The sequence below is a fragment of the Nematostella vectensis genome, chromosome 3, assembly GCF_932526225.1.
Source record: "Nematostella vectensis chromosome 3, jaNemVect1.1, whole genome shotgun sequence".
Taxonomy (NCBI): domain Eukaryota; kingdom Metazoa; phylum Cnidaria; class Anthozoa; order Actiniaria; family Edwardsiidae; genus Nematostella; species Nematostella vectensis.
Window position 1 is genome coordinate 3340705 of NC_064036.1, and position 26155 is coordinate 3366859.

Here is a 26155-nt window from a genome sequence, read left to right on the forward strand (position 1 = left end):
TTTCTTTGATTAAGTATCGTGCATGCTGATTGGTTATCTTTTATTTCGTCTTTAGTATCATGCATGTGATTGGTTATATTTCATTTCGTCTTTAGTATCATGCATGCTGATTGCATATTCTTTGATTGAGTGTCATGCATGCTGATTGGTTATATTCTATTTTGTCTTTAAGTATTATGCATGCTGATTGAATATTCTTTGATTAAGTATCGTGCATGCTGATTGGTTATATTTTGTTTCGTCTTTAGTATCATGCATGCTGATTGATCCAAATGGATACGTCGTCTACTCCAAGCTGTTTGCAAGGAAAACGAGGTAGGCCGCGCCGAGCACAAATTAAAGCCTTTTAATCCGTTAATCAATGAGTGCTGTCTTCACCTCTTTCGTTCTAAGATTCCACCTGTAAGCTGTAAATAACCGTCCGCGCGTATGATAACCTTATATGATGTCTATGCTTAAGTTTGCAAGTTTCTTATGATCTCTCTGGTATCATTGTCTCAGCATCACAAAGGAGAGGATTCATCTAGCGTTCATGCACTCGGAACTTCTCCAGAATCTTATGAAAGAAGGCGTCATATCCACAAGTCTCATGTGCAACGACTTACAGTTGAGCCCTTAACTTGCCTTTCTCCTAACAGAAAGGCAAGTTCAAACCCTCGCCCTTGTAGGAGATAGACAATTCGAAACCCTCGCCTCTGTAAAAGAGAGACAATGCAAGCGTATGAGCAGCCCACCCTGGTCGAAGTCCATAGTGAAGACCACGCCCCGGTTATCTCAGAAAGATACGTATGGCAATGTCTGCAGCATTTGAAGAACACTGCAACCGGACCAGATCTCATCCCATCTTGGATATGGAAAGAACACGCAGAAATATTTACATCAATCATCTGCAAGATTTGGAACTGGTCTCTTGAATCAAGTGTTTGGCCGTCGTCATGGAAACGTGCCCATGTAACCCCCCTACCTAAAGTGGATGTACCAAAGGGCAAGACCGAGTACAGAGGAATCAACATTACGCCTGTTATCGCCCGAGCTTTCGAAAAAGCTGTTTATAACATTCACGTGCGAGAAACCGTAGAAGAACTTCTGAGTTCCACTCAGTTTGCATATAGAACTGGCGGGAGTTGCACAGACGCGCTACTATGCATGCAGCACTCGGTCTACGGCTATCTAGATAGTCCGGAATGCAAAGCCGTCAGAATGTTTGCGATGGACTTTTCCAAAGCGTTCGATAGCGTAAAACACGTAAATTTGTCATGTAAGCTTAAACAATTACCATTAAGTCCCTTTATTGTTAATTGGTATCTGAGTTTTTTGGCTAGCCGCCAACAGCGCGTGGTATACAATGGGTTTGAGTGTCATTGCAAAAGTGTAAATCGAGGTACAACGCAGGGCAGCGTTAGTGGCCCGTATCTTTTTAACATATTTATCAATGATTTAGAAATCAATTTATGTAATCAGCCCGCTCTGTTTAAATATGCTGACGACTCAAATATTGTTATTCCTGTCTGGGCCAATGGCGAATGTCGCACGGACTTAGTAGATTTGTTTTTAACTTGGACAAAGGACAATGGCATGGTATGTAATTCATCTAAATGCAAAGAGCTAGTTTTCCGCAAGAAAGGGTGTAATCAGAATATCGAGTTAGTGAACAACATTCCGCAATGTACGGTATTACCGATTCTAGGGATTACCTTTCAGTCTAACGGCAAATACAGTGAACATGTGCGTTCCAAGTTAACAAAGGCAAATAAGTGTCTTTACATTTTAAGATCTTTAAGAAAGGAAGGAATTTGTCAAGAAGAACTCGATCACCTCTTTAAGTCTATTGTCCTTCCTAATTTCACTTATGGCTTGTCCGTTTTTGGTGCCTCAGACTCGGATCTCACAAACATACAGAACTTCCTAGAGAGATGCTTTAAAAGGAAATACATTTCAAACATTGTAAACATCCGGAAACTTCTAGAGGAGGCAGATAAGAAGATTTATCGTACTCGCTTAGATCAACCTGAATATCCTCTGAGCAAAATCCTGCCTAAGAAGAAAGACCAAAAATACAACCTCAGAAAAAGAAATGTGATTTATCCTAGGGTTCACTCAGAGCGATTCAAAAATACTTTTGTCAATAGGCTTGTCTTTAAATATAGTGACATATAATTGATGTAGCGCATTTACTTATAATCGGTTTCTCCTACATTTTGTAAACTTAGACATGTTGATTTATCTAAGGCAATAAAGATTATTATTATTATTATTATTACAATTCAAAATCCTCGCCTCTGTAGAAGAGAGCAGACGAATCCAAACCCTCGCCTTTGTGGAAGAGAGCAGACAAGTCCAGCCCCTCCCCCCCCCCCCCCCCCCCCCCTCAATCCTTGGTACACGCCTGTCCAAACACTCGCCTGTGTAGGAGACAATTCAAAACTCTCGCTCTGTATAAGAGAGAGAATTAAAAACTCTCGCCTATGTGGAAGACGAATCCAAAATCTTTGGTGGTCATGGTGTCATTTATGATCGGGAATATGCTGTATTTATTATATATAGAATTTACATTTCCTTCAAACTCAACTTCTAATCCCATCCTGTTTGCTACACAGCTTGGCCAGACTTACATAAACTACAAAATAGCTGAAGTCATACCAGGGTGAGAGTTGTCTTGTTTGTGAGTCTTGTCCTGCACTTGTGAAAGTCTTAGCAATCTACACTATTCTACTTTTTATCGGACATGAAAATTAACTCTGAATGATCAGCAGAAACCCATGAGTTACGTGCTTATATGTATCTTTTCGTTTAATGATTATTGTAAGGCTTTCCACTTTGGATCTAAATGCAACATAAGGGTGTGCTCCATATCATCCAAACAGTCCGTATCCACAATCCTTGCACACTGCGTACCCCAGCCTCCCATGTATGTGCACATAGCATTTTTAACATTGTATCACTAGCGCCTCTCATACACGTGTACGTACTGAATTAACTGTTTACCCTCTCAGTGGTAAAGTGGAACGGAGACTTCACTGTAGAAGCTACATCATGGTAACTGTGGCGGATACCAATGTCTACCTGGTCGTGCTGGACGGCGGGTATTGTCCAGATTCTACTGTCAAGTGTAAATCGGTAAGTGCTGATGAATGACTGCTAGCCATATCAGCGTAAATACAGCGTAGGTAGGCAGCAGCCCTACAGGCTGGTTTTTACGCGACATATATAAACAGAATGATTAGCTAATAAATACAAAAAGCCCAAATAGTCGTGTTCGTGAACCAGAAGAATGAATACAATACACCTAAAACTGGAATTCGACTCTGCCAAAGACTTCTCCAGGGTAGTGTTTATACTAAAGCTCTAACATTTTTTATTGTAATTGTTCGTATCGCTATGTTGATGCTTTGCCGAGATAATAACTTTCCCTCCCATTACCTCGTGATCTACCTACAAATTCTTTGAAACCCCGCCGGATCTGTTAAAGACGCGCCAACCCCACTGCTGGTCTTGTAAGGGACTCGGGAACCCCTTGCAGTATTGACAAACGCAATGGTCAGCTATTATTTGGGGAATATGTGATGCAAGACAGCTTGTCTCGGGCCTCAGGATGGCGACGCATCTACAATATTTTCCCGCATCGTTTCTCTATTATACAGCAAAGAGTTGGTTTTTGATTGTTTAGATCTCCGCTCCAAACCAGTAGTTTGTCGTTGCCTGACTGGTAGACGAGCAGCGAAAATTCGAGTTTGCGTACTCATACAAGCCAAAGTTGTCTTGACTGCTTACGCTTCCAGCAGTTGGAGGAAAAGTGCAGGAGAAACGTTTTGTGCTGTCATGATGAAATATCGCCGAACTCATCTGGACGAATAATGCTGTGCATTCAGTACAGTTATGACCCATTACGTTGATGTACTCAACTTTACCACACTTTGGTGAACCGTAGAATGTAAGCAAATCCATCTCGCTCATTCTCGCTCTTAAATAATCCCGGTAATCGATGGTTATCACTTCAAAGTCACAAGTCACTCTCCAGTGGGTGGACACTTGTTGAAGCCATTCCATTCTGGGTTTGGAAAGTCTGTACGCCTCCCAGTTAGGGCTATCTTCTGAGAGAGAGCCATCATCTAAGAAGGGAATTGAGAAGAACTCGGGCATAGCGTGGTTTGCATAGCTGAAAGATAAAACCAGTGTCCAGGCCTTCCCGGCCTCTGATGTGAAGTCGCAGTAGACTGGGTACCAGTTGTGATGAGTATCTTGTAGGTAGTAAAGGCCGTTTTGCGTCACGCCGTACTTGAAGTGGTCGCTACATTGCTTGAACAGCATCTGAAATGGTCAGGTGGACAATTTTTCTTTTTAAGATTTCCAAAACTTGCGTTCCTTATAGACTCATTAATTGAGGTGACGGTGGACATTTTAAAAGTCTGTATCAGATTTTAAGTGTGTTTTAGGGATCTTATATTTCGAATATTGAGGTATCTTGCAATATAGGGATTATATTATTTTTTCTGGATTGACATTTTATTTTATAATACGGAAGAAAATTTTTCTAGGCTATAATCGTTAATAAATTTAGTATTTGTTTGGAAGTATTTTGTTGAACCCTTTCCAAATTTGGAAATCGAGAATGACGAAATGAAAAGTCATAAGTGAAAAGGCAAAACTAGGGGGATATCATGTATTTTAATCTCAATACATCACAATTTACATTGCATCATGTTTCAAAAACGAATCTTAAATGCACATAATTAATCAAGAAGTCAGGTATATCACCAAGTAGTTGTACAATTTGGTGATCTCTCTCTAATGAGTCACTTTTTCCTATAATTTCTGAAATATCTGTCCATAAAATTTTCAAGATCGCAAAATATTTTTTTCACGTTTCAAGAAAAGCGCGGTAAAAGAATGAAAAACTGAGTTTTTAGTCTACAAAAAATGTTGATTTAATCATTGTAAGGTTTAAATAATGTCGGGGCCAGAAAAATGTGCGTATACATATACGTGCATAAAATATTGTGTAATGCTTATTTATAATACTTGATAAAGAAATCATTTCTTTCGCTTGTTTATCTTATTTTGCATATTACTAATATCTACTTGAAGCTTACTTTGACTTCTAAATTGTTTCAGAAAGATACTTTTGTGGTGAAATTCATCTCCGTCAACAGGGTGCATTTAACTTTCCACAGGAAATCTAAATTTCTCGCTTAAAGTTAAAAAGGCGTTAATTGTAAACTGAACATTTAGCAATTCCCTAACGAGGACTTTTAAATTCCATGTAAGTCATTCCATAAAGCTATAGCGTTACCAATGACAGCTCATTTACGAGTTTCCCTTTTCAAAATTAGTAACCAAAATAATAAGTTTTACCCAATTTGTGTCCAACTGGCAAAGTTTAAACTAAATGTATACATATTTGCATGAAAATGGTATAAAAATAGCTGCCGATTTCGGGGGATAATTGCCATCGTTCATTTAACCTTTTCATTTATTCACCAAGCGTTATATGGTTAATTTTCTCTTGATGTCACCAATGGTAAAAAAAATAAAGGCGAGGAAAGGTTTATTGAAATAATTGTAAGGGCAAACCTGGGTTTTAATAGAAAGTAGAATCCCATCCATTTTTGTTAATGCAAGTTTTGGCAATCAAACAGGAACAGTGTTTATTTAGATTGAACCCTTTCCAAAAACAGCAAACACGATCGTCAGCCTTCGTCGCGGCAAAATCCACGCAGAAAGCCCAGTTTGTGCCGACAGCTTTCCTGTAATCTTATCATATTAGATAGAGAGTATGAACTGATACTACGAAGGCTTCTGTTCTTTTTCAATTAAAATCTGCGTTTTAAGGAACGGTTACTTTGTGCTTACCGTTTGGTCCAGTACTTGAGTAAACACTGTCTTCGAGGCTGGCTCCATTTGCTCGAGTTGTTCGATCAATGATCCCGACACTCCGATGCTATTCAACTCGCAAATCATAGAAGTGGTGATATAATTGTACGACTTGCAGCGCGGGAAGAGCTTCAGACACTCCTGGGCACACGAGACGAGGCTTGGAGATGGCACGGCCTTGATAGCGGAGCCCTTGAGCTTCTTGTCGGGGTAGGCAAGTGAGGGAATGCTGTTACGGTAAACTTGGTGCATGTCTTGCTTGGTGTTTCCCTGCACCATCAGCGAGAGAAAGAGAAAGAGGCTTAAGAATCGAAACAAAGTAAGAACTACCATTCTTGCAGGAAATCGGCACAAATCTAGCAGTCGTAAGATATTTTGTGTCGTGTCTCATCTTAAATGAGACTGACTGCATTTTATTAGTTTTTAGACCGCCGCTGACAACCAATCACCTTCGCCTTCCTTGCAGAGCGTGTACAGGATATTGCAGGGAAAACTACAATCCAAAATTACCGTCACCACTAGAGACGGTAATTTCAGTTAATGGAGCCGGAGCCAGGCTCAAAGGTCACTCATAAATTATATCGTATGAGTACACGTATCATGCTACGATAGCACAGGTATTACTCAATATGTTTCACGTGAGATACCTTACTATACGCGTTCTTAAAATTCTTATTGGTCGCTATCTACCTATATAAAGCGCCACACCTAAAGTAAAGTCATTCGCTCTTTCGCTTCATAAGCTACGGGTACTGTAAAGAAACATTTGCCCACCCTCCCTCCCTTTTACTGACAGGTTTCTTTGTGTGTACAGGCAGTGTTAGCTTGGCGATCAACTGTAAACAAGTATTAACTTAGTCATTGCTTTATTATTAAAATAAACCGGGGAGTATCTCCGAGAGTCTGCGGTTAGTTCTGTCTGACGACTTCCCAAGCGGGGTTTGTTTGCTATAAGGTGTGCTTGTGCGTTTGTGGACCAGCCAATACTCTCGTCCGATCCTTCACGCGGAGTATAGGGGAGATGAATGAGGCCTGAAGGTCATATGCTTACACTACAGTTGCTACGTCACGCGCTAGTCGTCACGTCACGCTAACTCGCTTTCGATCGGTCTGTCTCCCCCCATATTCTGCCATAGTCGTGCCTAGTGTATTCATTGCGTTGCAAAGCGGGCATTTCCTTTTCACGCGTAAAGCGACATTAATTAGCTTATTGCGAACAACTGTGCCAGCCCGTACGCACCCATGAAATAAGACAACATTTCTAGTAAACTCAGCCTTATTTTCTTAGTCATTTTAATTATTTTTAGATTAATTTTGAAATTATTTATTCGTGGTTTATTGTCTGTATTTTGAGCTTCCTATTTATCCCTCGATCTGTGAGCCGTACGTCTTGCGTAATTACGCAAGTAATTACTTCAGTCGCTGTTTTGACTAACTGTACGACATTAAAACCATACTGTTTGATGACAGATTTGTTATAACTTTAGCTTTGCGATAGTTTTTTTAGCATTTGCCAAAATGTGACAGTTCGCCGGTAAAAAGCCGCCATTTCAAAACAAACTAGACCCTGCGCGCAGGGTTGACTGGGATATTTGAGAAATCCATATGCATACTGTATGAGGAATTGCAATTTGTTTTAGTCACTGTGCTGTGACATGTATAACAAAAAATTATTTTTTTTTCTACTATTAAAAAAACATTTAATTATTAAAGCAATGTTAACACTGATTTGGGCAATTTATGTAAGTAAGACAAGCTTTCCCGGCGGGGAAGGGGACCCCATAGAAGGCTGTAAACCAAAGTTATTCATTATTATGAACAATATAATGGTCTCCATTGTTTATTATTTCACTTGTAAACACAAAGTAAACAACAAGACCATTCATGCTATTACATTGTTTAAACAAACATATTTTGGTGCCAAATGAGAGGGCCATATGTAATACCTGGATGTATAACAGGATATTAAATTGGTAGAAGTCTAGTTCTATCGTGTATTTGACCAAATGATATCTCTTTGGGGGTAGACGGCATAGGCTAGCCAAGAAAAGAAAGTCATAGTGGAGCTGGAACCGTTATAGAATACAGGCAAACTTGAAATATGTTTCATATTATGGTAAATTTGCCGTTACAACCAAAATGGGCCATAATGAGTACTGTTAAATTGTTTTTATTGTTTATGGCAATTTTTTCATTCGCTGTGTCTACTTGCACGGCTTCCGGTAAAGGAGGGAAAAAACTAGCTGCACGGCTGTCTCCAGTTTTCTTGCGTACGTCATTTAAAATATTTGAGCGTTTTAATTGGACAACACTAAAATGGTTTCCAATCACGCCACCCTCACAGGGCTCTTGACCAATCAAAAACCGCCAAAATGTAATTCCGTTTGAATGATAGGCGAGATTGACGAGAGTAACCAGAACGAACATTTTATGTATCTCTGATGTAGCACCTTTATTTGTATAAGCGCTTCGCCTCTATAAATTGATGTTTTTCCTGCTTTATCGATAATACGTTTAATACCGTCCTCTTTTATGTAACTCGTTCCAGTCCCCTAACACCCAAGTGGCGTGCCCGGCTATCGCTCGTAACAAGCCTGAGGCAAAGGTCGCTTGCAAAAAACCGGAATCGGACACAACGTTATTGAACGGACTCCGGACCCCCCCTTTCAGTACCACGCCCTCTATCAACAGCCGCCGGACAAAAGGTGGCTCTAGCCGGACACTGTGCGACCACATCCTGCTATTGCTTGCCTGCTTCTTGTCATTAATGCTTAGATAACATGTAGTTACCATGGACGAAGATGACGTTACACATAACGGCATGGTTGCCATGGATACAAGTTACAGCAAAGCTTGTAACCAGCTTACCTTACTGGTCAATTGTTTTAGCGCAGACGTAAGGTAGCATAGGACTACCACATTTTATAATCAAAGAGGATGACCACTTTGCTGCCCTTGGCAGCAAAATAATGTGTGCACTCGTAGCTCAACGCATCCCACAAAACAAAGAGTGATGTACAAAGAAAGCACAAAAAGAAACAAAGTAAAATGTGATTTATAAAAATGTAATATGCTGAAGTGCTATTACTTGTACGCGAGGTTTGCCATTTATTTGCACATTGCTTAGAAACTATGCAGTTGAATCACGAAAAAAAAAAAGAAAGCTGGACGTCGTCGTTGTCGTCGTTGTGTTATTTATACGTCTTTTAGGACACACGCATCAATTTTCTCATCCTCAATGGATGAAGGTGCGGCCAATTTCTTTATATCTTCGTTCCAAACCAGTAATTGGTCGTCGCCTCATAAGATGCAGTGCACCGAAAATTTGGGTTTGCATACTGATATAATCCAAAGTTGTCTTGACTTTCCACACTACCATTAGTTGGAAGAAATTCGCATTTGGAATTAAGTGAGCTGTCATGATGAAGCATCATCCAATTCTCCTGGAAGAATGGCACTGTGCACCCTGTGCAGTTATGGCCCATTACATTGATGTACTCAACTTTACCGCACTTATTTAGACCCTGGAATGTCAGCAAATCGAGCTCGCTTATTCTTGCTCTTAAATAATCTGTATAATCGATTGCATTGGAGGCGAAGTCACTGGTGACTCGCCAGTATGTTGACGCATTTTGTAGCGACTCCATTCTTGGTTTAGAAAGTCTGTACGCCTCCCAGTTAGGGCTATCTTCTGAGAAGGTGGAGTCATTGAAGAAGGGGATTGAGGAGAACTCGGGTTTAACGCCGTTTGCGTAGCTAAAAGATAAAACCAGTGTCCAGGCCTTCCCGGCCTCTGATGTGAAGTCGCAGTAGACTGGGTACCAGTTGTGATGAGTATCTTGTAGGTAGTAAAGGCCGTTTTCCGTCACGCCGTACTTGAAGTGGTCGCTACATTGCTTGAACAGCATCTGAAATGGACAGGTGGACAATTTTTCTTTTTAAGATTTCCAAAACTTGCGTTCCTTATAGACTCATTAAACGAGGTGACGGTGGACATTTTAAAAGTCTGAATCAGATTTGAAGTGTGTTTTGGGGGTCTTATTTCGAAGTATCTTGCAATATAGGAATTATTTTTTTTTTCTGGATTGACATTTTATTTCATAATACGGAAGGAAATTTATCTAGGCTATAATCGTTAATAAATTTTGTATTTGTTTGGAAGTATTTTGTTAATCCCTTTCCAAATTTGGAAATCGCGACCTTAGTACGAATCATGTGATTTCAGAAAAACTGTCTTTAAAAGAAAAACTGCCTTTTTTCGAAAAATAAGTTTTTAATGGAGCCCTGATTTTTAACTTAAAGTCTCATGACTTCAGCCTCAGACCCACATATCTGTCCCGTGTCATTTTTATCAGTAAAGGGAATTCTTCTGCTTTCGTAACTACAATGTAACTAGGCGTTCACTTTCTGCTTACCGCTTGGTCCAGTACTTGAGTAAACACTGTCTTCGAGGCGGGCTCCATTTGCTCGAGTTGTTCGATCAATGATCCCGACACTCCGATGCTATTCAACTCGCAAATCATAGAAGTGGTGATATAATTGTACGACTTGCAGCGCGGGAAGAGCTTCAGACACTCCTGGGCACACGAGACGAGGCTCGGAGATGGCACGGCCTTGATAGCGGAGCCCTTGAGCTTCTTGTCGGGGTAGGCAAGTGAGGGAATGCTGTTACGGTAAACTTGGTGCATGTCTTGCTTGGTGTTTCCCTGCACCATCAGCGAGAGGAAGAGAAAGAGGCTAAAGAATCGAAACAAAGTAAGAACTACCATTCTTGCACGGAAATCGGCACACATCTAGCTGTCGTAAGATATTTTTAAATATCTTACGACTTAAAAGTGTCGTGCATTTTATTAGTTTTTAGACCGCCGCTGACAACCAATCACCTTCGCCTTTCTTGCAGAGCGTGTACAGGATATTGCAGGGAAACTACAATTAGCTTATTGCGAACAACTGTGCCAGCCCGTACGCACCCATGAAAGAAGACAACATTTCTAGTAAACTCAGCCTTATTTTCTCAGTCATTTTAATCATTTTTAGATTAATTTTGAAATTATTTATTCGTGGTTTTATGTCTGTATTTTGAGCTTCCTATTTATCCCTCGATCTGTGAGCCGTACGTCTTGCGTAATTACGCAAGTAATTACTTCAATCGCTGTTTTGACTAACTGTACGGCATTAAAACCATACTGTTTGATGACAGATTTGTTATAACTTTAGCTTTGCGATAGTTTTCTTAGCAATTGCCAAAATGTGACAGTTCGCCGGTAAAAAGCCGCCATTTCAAAACAAACTAGACCCTGCGCGCAGGGTTGACTGGGATATTTGAGAAATTCATATGCATAATGTATGAGGAATTGCAATTTGTTTTAGTCACTGTGTTGTGACATGAAAAACAAAAAAAATGTTTTTTTTTTTCTACTATTAAAAAACATTTAATTATTAAAGAAATGTTAACACTGATTTTGGCAATTTATGTAAGAAACACAAGCTTTCCCGGCGGGGGAGGGGACCCCATAAAAGGCTGTAAACCAAAGTTATTCATTATTATGAACAATATAATGGTCTCCATTGTTTATTATTTCACTTGTAAACACAAAGTAAACAACAAGACCATTCATGCTATTACATTGTTTAAACAAACATATTTTGGTGCCAAATGAGAGGGCCATATAAAATATCTGGATGTATAACAGGATATTAAATTGGTAGAAGTCTAGTTCTATCGTGTATTTAACCAAATGCTATCTTTGGGGGTAGACGACATAGGCTAGCAAAGAGAAGAAAGTCACAGTGGAGCTGGAACCGTAATAGAATACAGAAAAACTTGAAATATGTTTCATATTATGGTAAATTTGCTGTTACAACCAAAATGAGCCATAATGAGTACTGTTTAATTGTTTTTATTGTTTATGGCAATTTTTTCATTCGCTTTGTCACTTCCACGATTATTAAGAACAGCCAAGCGACGATTTTTAGCCTGAAAAGCTATGCAACAAGCGGCCCGCAAATACTCGGCAAAGTATGAACAAAGCGTGGAGTTCGACATTTCATGCATCTTTAATTGTGCCGAGCATTCGCATGTCGCCTTAGCGATTTTTTTCAAGCTCGAAGCCATCGCTTGACGGTTCTAAATAACGGTGGGAGGTTTTTAAAGTAAAAACTTTTCATTTTGGTTTAATGGCAAAAAGAAAAAAGGGAAGTACATCTACTTTTTCTCCTTGCACAGCTGTTTTGGCGAAAACGAGGTGCCGAACTCCACGCTTCGGTCATACTGTGCCGAGCATTTGCGGGTCACTCAATGCACAGCTTTTCAAGCTAAAAAACATCTCTTGGCTTTTCTTAATAATCGTGGAAGTGTTTCAAAGCCAGAAACTTGTTATTTAGGCTAAAAATCGAGAAAATGGGAGACAGCCGTTCAGCTATAGTTTTTTTTTTCCTCCTTTACCGGAAGCCTTGCAAGTAGACACAGCGTTTTTCATTTATGTAAGTACAAAATCCTCTAATTCTTATAGCAAATGTTTCATTTTTCATTAAAATGTTTTATTTAAAAATATGACATTCAATAAGAGATAAGGAATCTGTCTTAGAAAGAAAAAGAAAACAATAAACAAATCAAAGGAAGGCATGTGTTATTATTAGCAACAAAAAAGGTTTATACATCCATTGGTATTTCGAGTTTCATCAGGTTTGTTGAGGACACACTGTTTATCAGGAATTGATTGAACCCTCAGCTCTAAAGTAGACAACGTAATATTGGCAATTGAGATTACCTCTAGTCCTGAGTGCATAGAGCATTTTAAGGTCTTGAAACAGTCTATAACTGACTGTGCAGTAAGTCTGGACTAGTCGAGTCCCCCGTCAAGTGTAGAATCGAAAATCCTCCCCGACGAAGTACGGGGTTAAAAATCCAAGTCGAGTACGACTTTCTTCAGCGACATTATAGATGACAAAGCTTTGATTGCATTTCCAGTACTGAAATTGTAAATCTTGCCTTTTCAACAACGAGTCTCCGGTGAGATTTCAAAGTCCAATATATGGCGGACTGAAATCCAGTCTGAGAAATTTTACCAATAATTGGGCTTGGGGTTCCTGTGCATTGCGCAATTTTGCAGACTTGTCGAAAAAACAGTTGAATTTTATGGCTACCACAGGTATCCCAGTCACCAGGTCCCACCAGGTACCGTACCAGCCTCGATACCAAATAAGGAAAGCGCGAATTAAATATTTAATAAGGTATCAAAATAGCCCCATGAGCGAACAAAATCTTCACGAACATCGACGAAAGTCAGAAGCGAAACCTCGCCTCCATAAGCCCGTAACCTTGCATCCATAAGCCCGTAAGGTAAACAGGAAAATCTATTGAGGAAAAAAAGAAATGTTATTTCCCAGCTAAGGGTCGGTCCGTATCGTGAAATACCGTGACCTCGGCCTTGAAAATACTAACCTCGGCCTTCGGCCTCGGTCAGTATTTTCAAGACCTCTTCAGCTGGTAATAATAATATATATTCTGCACATACTCGTCAGTAAAGAATATCTAATCCTGCACATACTCGTCAGTAAAGAATATCTAATCCTGCACATACTCGTCAGTAAAGAATATCTAATCCTGTACATACTCGTCAGTAAAGAATATCTAATCCTGCACATACTCGCCAGTAAAGAATATCTAATCCTGCACATACTCGTCAGTAAAGAATATCTAATCCTGCACATACTCGTCAGTAAAGAATATCTAATCCTGCACATACTCGTCAGTAAAGAATATCTAATCCTGCACATACTCGTCAGTAAAGAATATCTAATCCTGCACATACTCGTCAGTAAAGAATATCTAATCCTGCACATACTCGTCAGTAAAGAATGTCTAATCCTGCACATACTCGTCAGTAAAGAATATCTAATCCTGCACATACTCGTCAGTAAAGAATATCTAATCCTGCACATACTCGTCAGTAAAGAATATCTAATCCTGCACATACTGGTCAGTAAAGAATATCTAATTCTGCACATACTCGTCAGTAAAGAATATCTAATCCTGCACATACTCGTCAGTAAAGAATATCTAATCCTGCACATACTCGTCAGTAAAGAATATCTAATCCTGCACATACTCGTCAGTAAAGAATATCTAATCCTGCACATACTCGTCAGTAAAGAATATCTAATCCTGCACATACTCGTCAGTAAAGAATATCTAATCCTGCACATACTCGTCAGTAAAGAATATCTAATCCTGCACATACTCGTCAGTAAATCTTCGCTAGGCCATGGAATGTAACCGAGAACAGAAATTAATGGAAATTTGATAAAGTAGAGCCAATTGCCCAAGGATCGAACCTCCACAGATCAGATGTAACGAGAGAAAAAAATAGACCATACTCCCAGACAAACGCTGAAACACCATATGGCAGCTAACTTCAGCCCTGTCTTAGCCGGTTACGCCACGCACAGCTCGCTGAGATGTAGACAGTCTTTTTCACGCTTGCGACCCTTGGGGATTAGCTTGTTACTATAGTAGTGTGATAATTTCGTCGCCATGTACACTGTGACCTCGGCATAACTTAAAGGCCCCCTAAAGATATTTGAATTCTAAAACCAAATCAAAATGTTCTCGCAAGTCTTCATCAGCTAGTCGCAAATGACATGACACTTTACAAAAAGTCGCATCAATTTAAAAAAAGTCGCATTTTATATTTTGCTATTACTTTCTAAGTACTCAGAGAATTTTTCCGCCTTTTAGATGCAAAATGGGCTTTATTTAAAGATATTTGATGATGTTTTCCGCCACGCCCATCTTGACTCGGTTTGTATAATTTTTCAAAAGGAGTGTTTTGTCTCACGCTGTTGTTTGATGAAAAGGAGTTCACTACAAGTGCACAAAAGTTTTTTTTCTCTGTGAAATACACTTATTAATAACGATAAAATTATCATAGTCGTTCACTATTTTTTTCAGACAAACACTTTTTTTGCTGAATTCTTGATTGGATTTTCGAAAGAAACCTATCACATGCTCAAAAGGTTGCATTCGGGAATCCATGTATCGCAACTAACGTTAAAGACTTCACAGATCACGCGACCAACTTGTTATACCCCCTTACGCCCCACTCTTGACATCTACATGGCATATAACGAGTTTAGTTGTCATACGATGTTTTGGCGTAAGGGTAGTTTTACTTTATTGGCGTCATCGATGACGTCTTATTGCACCCCATTTGAAACATACATCATACCTACCGAGTTTTGTTGTCATACGGTGGTGCTTTAATGAAATATATATTCTTTTTATTTTGATGACGTCAAAATATTGTTGCTTTAGTGACGTCGCAATCACGTGACTATATTGGTACACCCCCTTGGCACCTTCATGACACATACTAAGATTGGTTGTTGTATGATGTTTCTTTTATGAGATACGGATATTTTTGTTCTAAATGAAATCGGTATAGTTGTGCTTTTAGTGTCGTCATCGATGACATCAAAATCACGTGACCATACCAAAGCTAACCCCTTGACACCAACATGACACCTACCAAGTTTGGTTGTTATACAATGTTTCTTTCACGAGATATGATGTTTTTATTTTGATGACGTCAGCATATTTCGCCTCTAGTGACGTTACCGATGACGTCACCAATCACGTGACCAAAGTTTTGCACCTCCCTTGACACAAACATGAAACCCGCCAAGTTTGGTTGTCATACGTTGCTTTTAAGGGACGGACGGACGGACATCGCGTCACGAAAACTCAAGTCTATGGGTTATCAATATTTGTTACCATATTTGTTTTGTATACCACTTTTTCTTAGGTATGGGGCTCCGCTCACGCGGCGCTTCGCTATAAATGGCCGAGTCTAGCTTGGTCTGTAAAAGCCATGCCAATGTTGAGAGGTGCATTAAAAAGGATTCTTCAGCGAAGGATACCTCGCGCTAAAATGAAGAGCTTTCCAAGGATTAGACGCGTCGCAGTGCAGAAGACAACTACCTTATTGCACTTAATTTTCGCGACTTCAAAATTTTGCGATGGCGATATTTCGCGACACTTTATTTTTCGCGATTTCGCTGTTTTCGTAAGGTCACTTTATTTTCCCGAAGTCACGGTTTTAGGACAATAAAATCAAGCTAAAGAAGGGGAATTGAAATGTGCTTTAAAATCATCAAAACTGTAACAATTTGTAACAAAAACATTAGTGGCTGAATCTATATCCACAAAAATCTATAAATACACTTCAGAATTGTCCAACTCAACCCCTTACGGTACTATATGTACATTAGACGACTAAAAAGACACGGTCGCTGTTTCCATAAACAGATAAAGATTCAAACGGTTAACTTTACACCCAAAGGCTTTTTGTATACTCGCGACACTTTTGAATGGCCCAGGGTAAGCTAAACAAGTAAGGCTTGTATGATCTGCTGGCATCTTTCCAATGACATCATGCCTACTAACACTAGCGAGAAAAGACGAAAGCGGGGACGTAAGTGCTTCCCGCGGGTGTGGACATCAGTGCGTTTAGTGGACCCAAGCGAAGAAGAAGCGGAGGAAAAAACGAAACGGTCCCTTTTTCTTCTCTTCTCCGCTTGCCTCTCCTGCGCACAGATTTTCACGGGCGTGTAAGCTCGCTTCATTCTCCATCTAGACCACTAGGCTTGGCCGCCTTGGTCGCCACACCCTAATAATCTGGTCGCCTAGTTTGGTCACCACAGGGTGCACCGCTGTGAAGGGTTCATTTTGGCTCCTCGTTGGCACTGGAACAGTCTTGAAAATGTCTCAAAATTGGAGGCGGTAACCGTTGATCTGCGAAAAAAAACAAGTGCGAAAAAGAATCCATTAAGTTGACGGGTTTGATTTTCCTACCTTTTAGGGTATGAAATTCTATTAACTGTTTTCCGTTATCGGGTGTCAAGATTTTTCCGCTTCTGCTATCCCATAAGGGGATCATCACGTGGATAATCTTAATCTGACAACTGGACGTGAATGTAGTCAGAAAAGAGATGTACACGATGGTGACGTCTTAAGGTAATTCCCTTGAATTGCACTGCTCACCCCTTCTGCGCATAGTGGCGCGCGCTGTTTGTTCGAATTTTCCGGTATTAAGTGCGCGCGCGCGCCACAGTTGTACAAGAAAACACAGCAAAAGGCGCGCGTTTTTTACTTAAAATCGCTTTGACAGAAAAACTAAGTCGGTTACCCCCATTTTTTATTTACTCAAATAGTTAAATATAAACTACAAAATAGCTGATGTCATACCAGGGTGTGAGTCGTCTTGTTTGTGAGTCTTGTCCTGCACTTGTGAAAGGGTGCGCCCGCAATCAGAGTCGACTCTCATCCCATTCTCTTAATAAATCTCTATTCAAAGTCTTAGCAATCTACACTATTCTACTTATTATCGGACATGAAAATTAACTCTGAATGATCAGCAGAAACCCATGAGTTACGTGCTAATAATTATCTTTTTGTTTAATGATTATTGTAAGGCTTTCCACTTTGGATCTAAATGCAACATAAGGGTGTGCTCCATATCATCCAAACAGTCCGTATCCACAATCCTTGCACACTGCGTACCCCAGCCTCCCATGTATGTGCACATAACATTTTTAACATTGTATCACTAGCGCCTCTCAGTGTACGTACTGAGTGCGCCTCTAGTGTACGTACTGAATTAACTGTTTACTCTCTCAGTGGTAAAGTGGAAGGGAGACTTCGCTGTGGAAGCTACATCATGGTAACTGTGGCGGATACCAATGTCTACCTGGTCGTGCTGGACGGCGGGTATTGTCCAGATTCTACTGTCAAGTGTAAATCGGTAAGTGCTGATGAATGACTGCTAGCCATCTCAGCGTAAATACAGCGTAGGTAGGCAGCAGCCCTACAGGCTGGTTTTTACGCGACATATATAAACAGAATGATTAGCTAATAAATACAAAAAGCCCAAATAGTCGTGTTCGTGAACCAGAAGAATGAATACAATACACCTAAAACTGGAATTCGACTCTGCCAAAGACTTCTCCAGGGTAGTGTTTATACTAAAGCTCTAACATTTTTTATTGTAATTGTTCGTATCGCTATGTTGATGCTTTGCCGAGATAATAACTATCCCTTCCATTACCTCGTGATCTACCAAATTCTTTGAAACCCCGTCGGATCTGTTGAAGACGCGCCAACCCCACTGCTGGTCTTGTAAGGGACTCGAGAACCCCTTGCAGTATTGACAAACGCAATGGTCAGCTATTATTTGGGGAATATGTGATGCAAGACAGCTTGTCTCGGGCCTCAGGATGGCGATGCATCTACAATATTTTCCCGCATCGTTTCTCTATTATACAGCAAAGAGTTGGTTTTTGATTGTTTAGATCTCCGCTCCAAACCAGTAGTTTGTCGTTGCCTGACTGGTAGACGAGCAGCGAAAATTCGAGTTTGCGTACTCATACAAGCCAAAGTTGTCTTGACTGCTTACGCTTCCAGCAGTTGGAGGAAAAGTGCAGGAGGAACTTTTTGTGCTGTCATGATGAAATATCGCCGAACTCGTCTGGAAGAATGATGCTGTGCATTCAGTACAGTTATGACCCATTACGTTGATGTACTCAACTTTACCACACTTTGGTGAACCGTAGAATGTAAGCAAATCCATCTCGCTCATTCTCGCTCTTAAATAATCCCGGTAATCGATGGTTATCACTTCAAAGTCACAAGTCACTCTCCAGTGGGTGGACACTTGTTGAAGCCATTCCATTCTGGGTTTGGAAAGTCTGTAAGACACCCAGTTAGGGCCATCTTCTGAGAGAGAGCCATCATCTAAGAAGGGAATTGAGAAGAACTCGGGCTTAGCGTGGTTTGCGTAGCTAAAAGATAAAACCAGTGTCCAGGCCTTCCCGGCCTCTGATGTGAAGTCGCAGTAGACTGGGTACCAGTTGTGATGAGTATCTTGTAGGTAGTAAAGGCCGTTTTGCGTCACGCCGTACTTGAAGTGGTCGCTACATTGCTTGAACAGCATCTGAAATGGACAGGTGGACAATTTTTCTTTTTAAGATTTCCAAAACTTGCGTTCCTTATAGACTCATTAATCGAGGTGACGATGGACATTTTAAAAGTCTGTATCAGATTTTAAGTGTGTTTTAGGGATCTTATATTTCGAATATTGAGGTATCTTGCAATATAGGGATTATATTATTTTTTCTGGATTGACATTTTATTTCATAATACGGAAGAAAATTTTTCTAGGCTATAATCGTTAATAAATTTAGTATTTGTTTGGAAGTATTTTGTTAAACCCTTTCCAAATTTGGAAATCGAGAATGACGAAATGAAAAGTCATAAGTGAATAATCAAAACTAGGGGGATATCATGTTTTTTAATCTTAATACATCACAATTTACATTGCATCATGTTTCAAAAACGAATCTTTAAATGCACATAATTAATCAAGAAGTCAGGTAGTTTTACAATTTAGTGATTTCTAATGAGTCACTTTTTCCTATAATTTCTGAAATATCTGTCCATAAGATTTTCAAGATCGCAAAATATTTTTTAACGTTTCAAGAAAAGCGCGGTAAAAGAATGAAAAACTGAGTTTTTAGTCTACAAAAAATGTTGATTTAATCATTGTAAGGTTTAAATAATGTCGGGGCCAGAAAAATGTGCGTATACATATACGTGCATAAAATATTGTGTAATGCTTATTTATAATATTTGATAAAGAAATCATTTCTTTCGCTTGTTTATCTTATTTTGCATATTACTAACATCTACTTGAAGCTTACTTTGACTTTTAAATTGTTTCAGAAAGATACTTTTGTGGTGAAATTCATCTCCGTTAAGGGTGCATTTAACTTTCCACAGAAAATCTAAATTTCTCGCTTAAAGTTAAAAAGGCGTTAATTGTAAACTGAACATTTATCAATTCCCTAACGAGGACTTTTTGAATTCCATGTAAGTAATTCCATAAAGCTATAGCGTTACCAATGACAACTCATTTACGAGTTTCCCTTTTCAAAATTAGTAACCAAAATAATAAGTTTTACCCAATTTGTGTCCAACTGGAAAAGTTTAAACTAAATGTATTCATATTTGCATGAAAATGGTATAAAAATAGCTGCCGATTTCGGGGACTAATTGCCTTCTTTCATTTAACCTTTTCATTTATTCACCAAGCGTTATATGGTTAATTTTCTCTTGACGTCACCAATGGTAAAAAAAATAAAGGCGAGGAAAGGTTTATTGAAATAATTGTAAGGGAAACCTGGGTTTTAATAGAAAGTAGAATCCCATCCATTTTTGTTAATGCAAGTTTTGGCAATCAAACAGGAACAGTGTTTATTTAGATTGAACCCTTTCCAAAAACAGCAAACACGATCGTCAGCCTTCGTCGCGGCAAAATCCACGCAGAAAGCCCAGTTTGTGCCGACAGCTTTCCTGTAATCTTATCATATTAGATAGAGAGTATGAACTGATACTACGAAGGCTTCTGTTCTTTTTCAATTAAAATCTGCGTTTTAAGGAACGGTTACTTTGTGCTTACCGTTTGGTCCAGTACTTGAGTAAACACTGTCTTCGAGGCGGGCTCCATTTGCTCGAGTTGTTCGATCAATGATCCCGACACTCCGATGCTATTCAACTCGCAAATCATAGAAGTGGTGATATAATTGTACGACTTGCAGCGCGGGAAGAGCTTCAGACACTCCTGGGCACACGAGACGAGGCTCGGAGATGGAACGGCCTTGATAGCGGAGCCCTTGAGCTTCTTGTCGGGGTAGGCAAGTGAGGGAATGCTGTTACGGTAAACTTGGTGCATGTCTTGCTTGGTGTTTCCCTGTACCATCAGCGAGAGGAAGAGAAAGAGGCTAAGGAGCTGAGAATACATAGAATACATCTCAGGCACTGCCAGTCTTGCACGAACTCCTGTTTGTTTTCTAGCAGATGGATAATGATACTCGTCTCTTTTTCAAGTGGGTTTATTTTGATGTAAATGTGGCCTTTTTAGACCGCCGATGATTACCCATTGGCTTAGTGTGATCAGGAAAGGCGACTGTGAATTAACATAAGGTTTTTGTACGCAGTTCTTGTGATGATGTGTCTTTGAACACCTTCCATTACATATGTAATCTAAGAGAAGTTTAAAACAAAACCTTTAACTGATTAAACACTTCTGGCCAACGATATCTAGGTGTCATTGGTTGTGTCATCGAATGTGATTCTGCATTATTAAAATACTTAGTATTATAATTTCATTAAAAATACAAGTAATTTCAAGCTAGGCGCTTCAAGCCTTTTTTTTTATAGACGTACTGGTAATTGGGGCGTGAGTATTTCACGGAAATATATATTGACACAAAACATAGAGCAAGCAATTGTTCCATTTGCTACTATACTTTTTTTTTTCTTTTTTTTTTTACCCGTTTACTATTATTATTTTTCTAGTATATTTCTTTTTAAATATTTGTTTCTGATTTTTTAAACATTTTCACCTCATTTTCATGTTTCTTTTTCTATTACGTTCATTAAGCATTCTGACTAGTGATTTTTTTTTATTGTTCGGTGTATATTAAAAAAATTGATTTGCCGTCGCGGACGACAAACGCCATTTTGAGCAATTCATGAGCGTGTGCACCTTTCTTGATGGGTACGCCATCTTCGTTGCGTCCCTAATAAGAACCAATTAAGTACCTGTTCAGCCTGATTTTTCAATAGGTACCCCGATCTATAAGAACCGGTTCAGCCTGATTTGTCAATAGGTACCCCGATCTATAAGAACCGGTTTAGCCTGATTTGTCAATAGTTACCCTGATCTATAGGAACCTGTTCAGCCTGATTTGTCAATAGGTACCCCGATCTATAGGAACCTGTTCAGCCTGATTTGTCAATAGGTACCCCGATCTATAAGAACATGATCAGCCTGATTTGTCAATAGGTACCCCGATCTATAGGAACCTGTTCAGCCTGATTTGTCAATAGATACCCCGATCTATAGGAACCTGTTCAGCCTGATTTGTCAATAGGTACCCCGATCTATAAGAACATGATCAGCCTGATTTGTCAATGGGTACCCCGATCTATAAGAACCTGTTCAGCCTGATTTGTCAATGGGTACCCCGACAGCCTGATCTTGAAAATTCTAGGGTTTTTTTAAATCTTTCCAAAATGATGTAATGTCTGGGTAATGTTTTTTTTTGTGTCTTTTTTGGGGGAAAGGGAAGAGAGGTGCCTCTCCCGATGTGACTCTAATGTGACACGAAATTGGCAAAGAAAACTTTTACATTACAATTTTGCAAAAGCCGCGCACGACGCTCTCAAAAAGACGCATAGCACTTGGTACGGGCTCCTATCTGTTCGCACCGTCATATAAACCGCGATTTAACGCACTCAAACCTCCTATAATTGAAAACTCCTGGAACATACAATGTGTACTAACGCCGTGTGAATGATCTCGGTTCTCAGTGCTCCAAGACGTCGTGTGCAAGCAGCATCAACAAAGAACACTCGAGCGTACGCCCATCTGTATCCCTTGCGTGTGCAGTGTCCCATACAACCCGTGCTCGCTTCACTTCTGCCAGGTTTGTTAGCTTTCACTGCAAACTTTCGCTCATGCTTACCAACAGCAAAATCGCCTTCTTGCGTACGTCATTTAAAATATTTGAGCGTTTTAATTGGACAACACTGAAATGGTTTCCAATCACGCCACCCTCACAGGGCTCTTGACCAATCAAAAACCGCCAAATGTAATTCTGTTTGAATGATAGACGAGATTGACGAGAGTAACCAGAACGAACATTTTATGTATCTCTGATGTAGCACCTTTATTTGTATAAGCGCTTCGCCTCTATAAATTGATGTTTTTCCTGCTTTATCGATAATACGTTTAATACCGTCCTCTTTTATGTAACTCGTTCCAGTCCCCTAACACCCAAGTGGCGTGCCCGGCTATCGCTCGTAACAAGCCTGAGGCAAAGGTCGCTTGCAAAAAACCGGAATCGGACACAACGTTATTGAACGGACTCCGGACCCCCCCCCTTTCAGTACCACGCCCTCTATCAACAGCCGCCGGACAAAAGGTGGCTCTAGTCGGACACTGTGCGACCACATCCTGCTATTGCTTACCTGCTTCTTGTCATTAATGCTTAGATAACATGTAGTTACCATGGACGAAGATGACGTTACACATAACGGCATGGTTGCCATGGATACAAGTTACAGCAAAGCTTGTAACCAGCTTACCTTACTGGTCAATTGTTTTAGCGCAGACGTAAGGTAGCATAGGACTACCACATTTTATAATCAAAGAGGATGACCACTTTGCTGCCCTTGGCAGCAAAATAATGTGTGCACTCGTAGCTTAACGCATCCCACAAAACAAAGAGTGATGTACAAAGAAAGCACAAAAAGAAACAAAGTAAAATGTGATTAATAAAAATGTAATATGCTGAAGTGCTATTACTTGTACGCGAGGTTTGCCATTTATTTGCACATTGCTTAGAAACTTTGCAGTTGAATCACGAAAAAAAAAAAGAAAGCTGGACGTCGTCGTTGTCGTCGTTGTGTTATTTATACGTCTTTTAGGACACACGCATCAATTTTCTCATCCTCAATGGATGAAGGTGCGGCCAATTTCTTTATATCTTCGTTCCAAACCAGTAATTGGTCGTCGCCTCATAAGATGCAGTGCACCGAAAATTTGAGTTTGCATACTGATATAATCCAAAGTTGTCTTGACTTTCCACACTACCATTAGTTGGAAGAAATTCGCATTTGGAATTAAGTGAGCTGTCATGATGAAGCATCATCCAATTCTCCTGGAAGAATGGCACTGTGCACCCTGTGCAGTTATGGCCCATTACATTGATGTACTCAACTTTACCGCACTTATTTAGACCCTGGAATGTCAGCAAATCGAGCTCGCTTATTCTTGCTCTTAAATAATCTGTATAATCGATTGCATTGGAGGCGAAGTCACAGGTGACTCGCCAGTATGTTGACGCATTTTGTAGCGACTCCATTCTTGGTTTAGAAAGTCTGTACGCCTCCCAGTTAGGGCTATCTTCTGAGAAGGTGGAGTCATTGAAGAAGGGGATTGAGGAGAACTCGGGTTTAACGCGGTTTGCGTAGCTAAAAGATAAAACCAGTGTCCAGGCCTTCCCGGCCTCTGATGTGAAGTCGCAGTAGACTGAGTACCAGTTGTGATGAGTATCTTGTAGGTAGTAAAGGCCGTTTTGCGTCACGCCGTACTTGAAGTGGTCGCTACATTGCTTGAACAGCATCTGAAATGGACAGGTGGACATTTTTTCTTTTTAAGATTTCCAAAACTTGCGTTCCTTATAGACTCATTAAACTAGGTGACGGTGGACATTTTAAAAGTCTGAATCAGATTTGATGTGTGTTTTGGGGGTCTTATGTCGAAGTTTCTTGCAATATAGGAATTATTTTTTTTTTCTGGATTGACATTTTATTTCATAATACGGAAGGAAATTTATCTAGGCTATAATCGTTAATAAATTTTGTATTTGTTTGGAAGTATTTTGTTAATCCCTTTCCAAATTTGGAAATCGCGACCTTAGTACGAATCATGTGATTTCAGAAAAACTGTCTTTAAAAGAAAAACTGTCTTTTTTCGAAAAATAAGTTTTTAATGGAGCCCTGATTTTTAACTTAAAGTCTCATGACTTCAGCCTCAGACCCACATATCTGTCCCGTGTCATTTTTATCAGTAAAGGGAATTCTTCTGCTTTCGTAACTACAATGTAACTAGGCGTTCACTTTCTGCTTACCGCTTGGTCCAGTACTTGAGTAAACACTGTCTTCGAGGCGGGCTCCATTTGCTCGAGTTGTTCGATCAATGATCCCGACACTCCGATGCTGTTCAACTCGCAAATCATAGAAGTGGTGATATAATTGTACGACTTGCAGCGCGGGAAGAGCTTCAGACACTCCTGGGCACACGAGACGAGGCTCGGAGATGGCACGGCCTTGATAGCGGAGCCTTTGAGCTTCTTGTCGGGGTAGGCAAGTGAGGGAATGCTGTTACGGTAAACTTGGTGCATGTCTTGCTTGGTGTTTCCCTGCACCATCAGCGAGAGGAAGAGAAAGAGGCTAAAGAATCGAAACAAAGTAAGAACTACCATTCTTGCACGGAAATCGGCACACATCTAGCTGTCGTAAGATATTTAAGTGTCGTGTCTCATCTTAAATGAGACTGACTGCATTTTATTAGTTTTTAGACCGCCGCTGACAACCAATCACTTTCGCCTTTCTTGCAGAGCGTGTACAGGATATTGCAGGGAAACTACAATTAGCTTATTGCGAACAACTGTGCCAGCCCGTACGCACCCATGAAATAAGACAACATTTCTAGTAAACTCAGCCTTATTTTCTCAGTCATTTTAATCATTTTTAGATTAATTTTGAAATTATTTATTCGTGGTTTTATGTCTGTATTTTGAGCTTCCTATTTATCCCTTGATCTGTGAGCCGTACGTCTTGCGTAATTACGCAAGTAATTACTTCAATCGCTGTTTTGACTAACTGTACGGCATTAAAACCATACTGTTTGATGACAGATTTGTTATAACTTTAGCTTTGCGATAGTTTTCTTAGCAATTGCCAAAATGTGACAGTTCGCCGGTAAAAAGCCGCCATTTCAAAACAAACTAGACCCTGCGCGCAGGGTTGACTGGGATATTTGAGAAATTCATATGCATACTGTATGAGGAATTGCAATTTGTTTTAGTCACTGTGTTGTGACATGAATAACAAAAAAAAAATGTTTTTTTTTTCTACTATTAAAAAACATTTAATTATTAAAGCAATGTTAACACTGATTTTGGCAATTTATGTAAGAAACACAAGCTTTCCCGGCGGGGGAGGGGACCCCATAAAAGGCTGTAAACCAAAGTTATTCATTATTATGAACAATAGAATGGTCTCCATTTTTTATTATTTCACTTGTAAACACAAAGTAAACAACAAGACCATTCATGCTATTACATTGTTTAAACAAACATATTTTGGTGCCAAATGAGAGGGCCATATGGAATATCTGGATGTATAACAGGATATTAAATTGGTAGAAGTCTAGTTCTATCGTGTATTTAACCAAATGCTATCTTTGGGGGTAGACGACATAGGCTAGCAAAGAGAAGAAAGTCACAGTGGAGCTGAAACCGTAATAGAATACAGGAAAACTAGAAATATGTTTCATATTATGGTAAATTTGCTGTTACAACCAAAATGAGCAATAATGAGTGCTGTTTAATTGTTTTCATTGTTTATGGCAATTTTTTCATCCGCTGTGTCTAC

At 39.7% G+C, this 26155-nt stretch overlaps 4 protein-coding genes and 1 pseudogene across 5 annotated transcripts; 1 reads left to right on the forward strand and 4 right to left on the reverse strand.

Annotated features, from left to right (window-relative positions):
* Positions 1-24933, forward strand: part of LOC116616914 — a 36872-nt pseudogene extending 11939 nt beyond the window's left edge.
* Positions 2508-6483, reverse strand: LOC125561398. The gene is made up of 2 exons (XM_048725745.1): positions 5851-6483; positions 2508-4308 (listed from the first exon to the last, which is right to left on the reverse strand). Exons 1-2 carry the CDS (start codon positions 6202-6204, stop codon positions 3664-3666), a joined length of 999 nt encoding a protein of 332 aa, XP_048581702.1. The 5' UTR covers positions 6205-6483; the 3' UTR covers positions 2508-3663.
* LOC116616923 lies at positions 8966-13025 on the reverse strand. Of its 2 annotated transcripts, XM_048725746.1 has the most exons (3): positions 12642-13025; positions 10287-10608; positions 8966-9779 (listed from the first exon to the last, which is right to left on the reverse strand). In XM_048725746.1, exons 2-3 carry the CDS (start codon positions 10584-10586, stop codon positions 9135-9137), a joined length of 945 nt encoding a protein of 314 aa, XP_048581703.1. In that variant the 5' UTR covers positions 10587-10608; positions 12642-13025; the 3' UTR covers positions 8966-9134. The 2 variants fall into 2 exon arrangements, with proteins under 2 accessions (XP_048581703.1, XP_032235037.2); XM_032379146.2 differs by lacking the exon at positions 12642-13025 and having other exon boundaries at positions 10287-10663.
* On the reverse strand, positions 17053-21021 carry LOC116616924. The gene is made up of 2 exons (XM_032379149.2): positions 20388-21021; positions 17053-18863 (listed from the first exon to the last, which is right to left on the reverse strand). Exons 1-2 carry the CDS (start codon positions 20736-20738, stop codon positions 18219-18221), a joined length of 996 nt encoding a protein of 331 aa, XP_032235040.2. The 5' UTR covers positions 20739-21021; the 3' UTR covers positions 17053-18218.
* LOC125556702 lies at positions 23300-25005 on the reverse strand. Its single transcript, XM_048725744.1, has 2 exons — positions 24628-25005; positions 23300-24120 (listed from the first exon to the last, which is right to left on the reverse strand). The coding sequence occupies exons 1-2, from the start codon at positions 25003-25005 to the stop codon at positions 23476-23478; spliced, it is 1023 nt and encodes a 340-aa protein (XP_048581701.1). The 3' UTR covers positions 23300-23475.
* Between the last annotated feature and the right edge of the window lie 1150 nt (positions 25006-26155).

Bases quoted from the DNA above. Each gene is read 5' to 3' on its own strand.
- LOC125561398 (XM_048725745.1), bottom strand. From the start codon at position 6,204: ATGGTAGTTCTTACTTTGTTTCGATTCTTAAGCCTCTTTCTCTTTCTC. The intron at 4,309-5,850 runs GTAAGCACAAAG...TGACCATTTCAG, and splicing joins CTCAAGTACTGGACCAAACG to ATGCTGTTCAAGCAATGTAG.
- LOC116616923 (XM_032379146.2), bottom strand. From the start codon at position 10,640: ATGGTAGTTCTTACTTTGTTTCGATTCTTTAGCCTCTTTCTCTTCCTC. The intron at 9,780-10,286 runs GTAAGCAGAAAG...TGTCCATTTCAG, and splicing joins CTCAAGTACTGGACCAAGCG to ATGCTGTTCAAGCAATGTAG.
- LOC116616924 (XM_032379149.2), bottom strand. From the start codon at position 20,738: ATGTATTCTATGTATTCTCAGCTCCTTAGCCTCTTTCTCTTCCTCTCG. The intron at 18,864-20,387 runs GTAAGCACAAAG...TGTCCATTTCAG, and splicing joins CTCAAGTACTGGACCAAACG to ATGCTGTTCAAGCAATGTAG.
- LOC125556702 (XM_048725744.1), bottom strand. From the start codon at position 25,005: ATGTGTGCCGATTTCCGTGCAAGAATGGTAGTTCTTACTTTGTTTCGA. The intron at 24,121-24,627 runs GTAAGCAGAAAG...TGTCCATTTCAG, and splicing joins CTCAAGTACTGGACCAAGCG to ATGCTGTTCAAGCAATGTAG.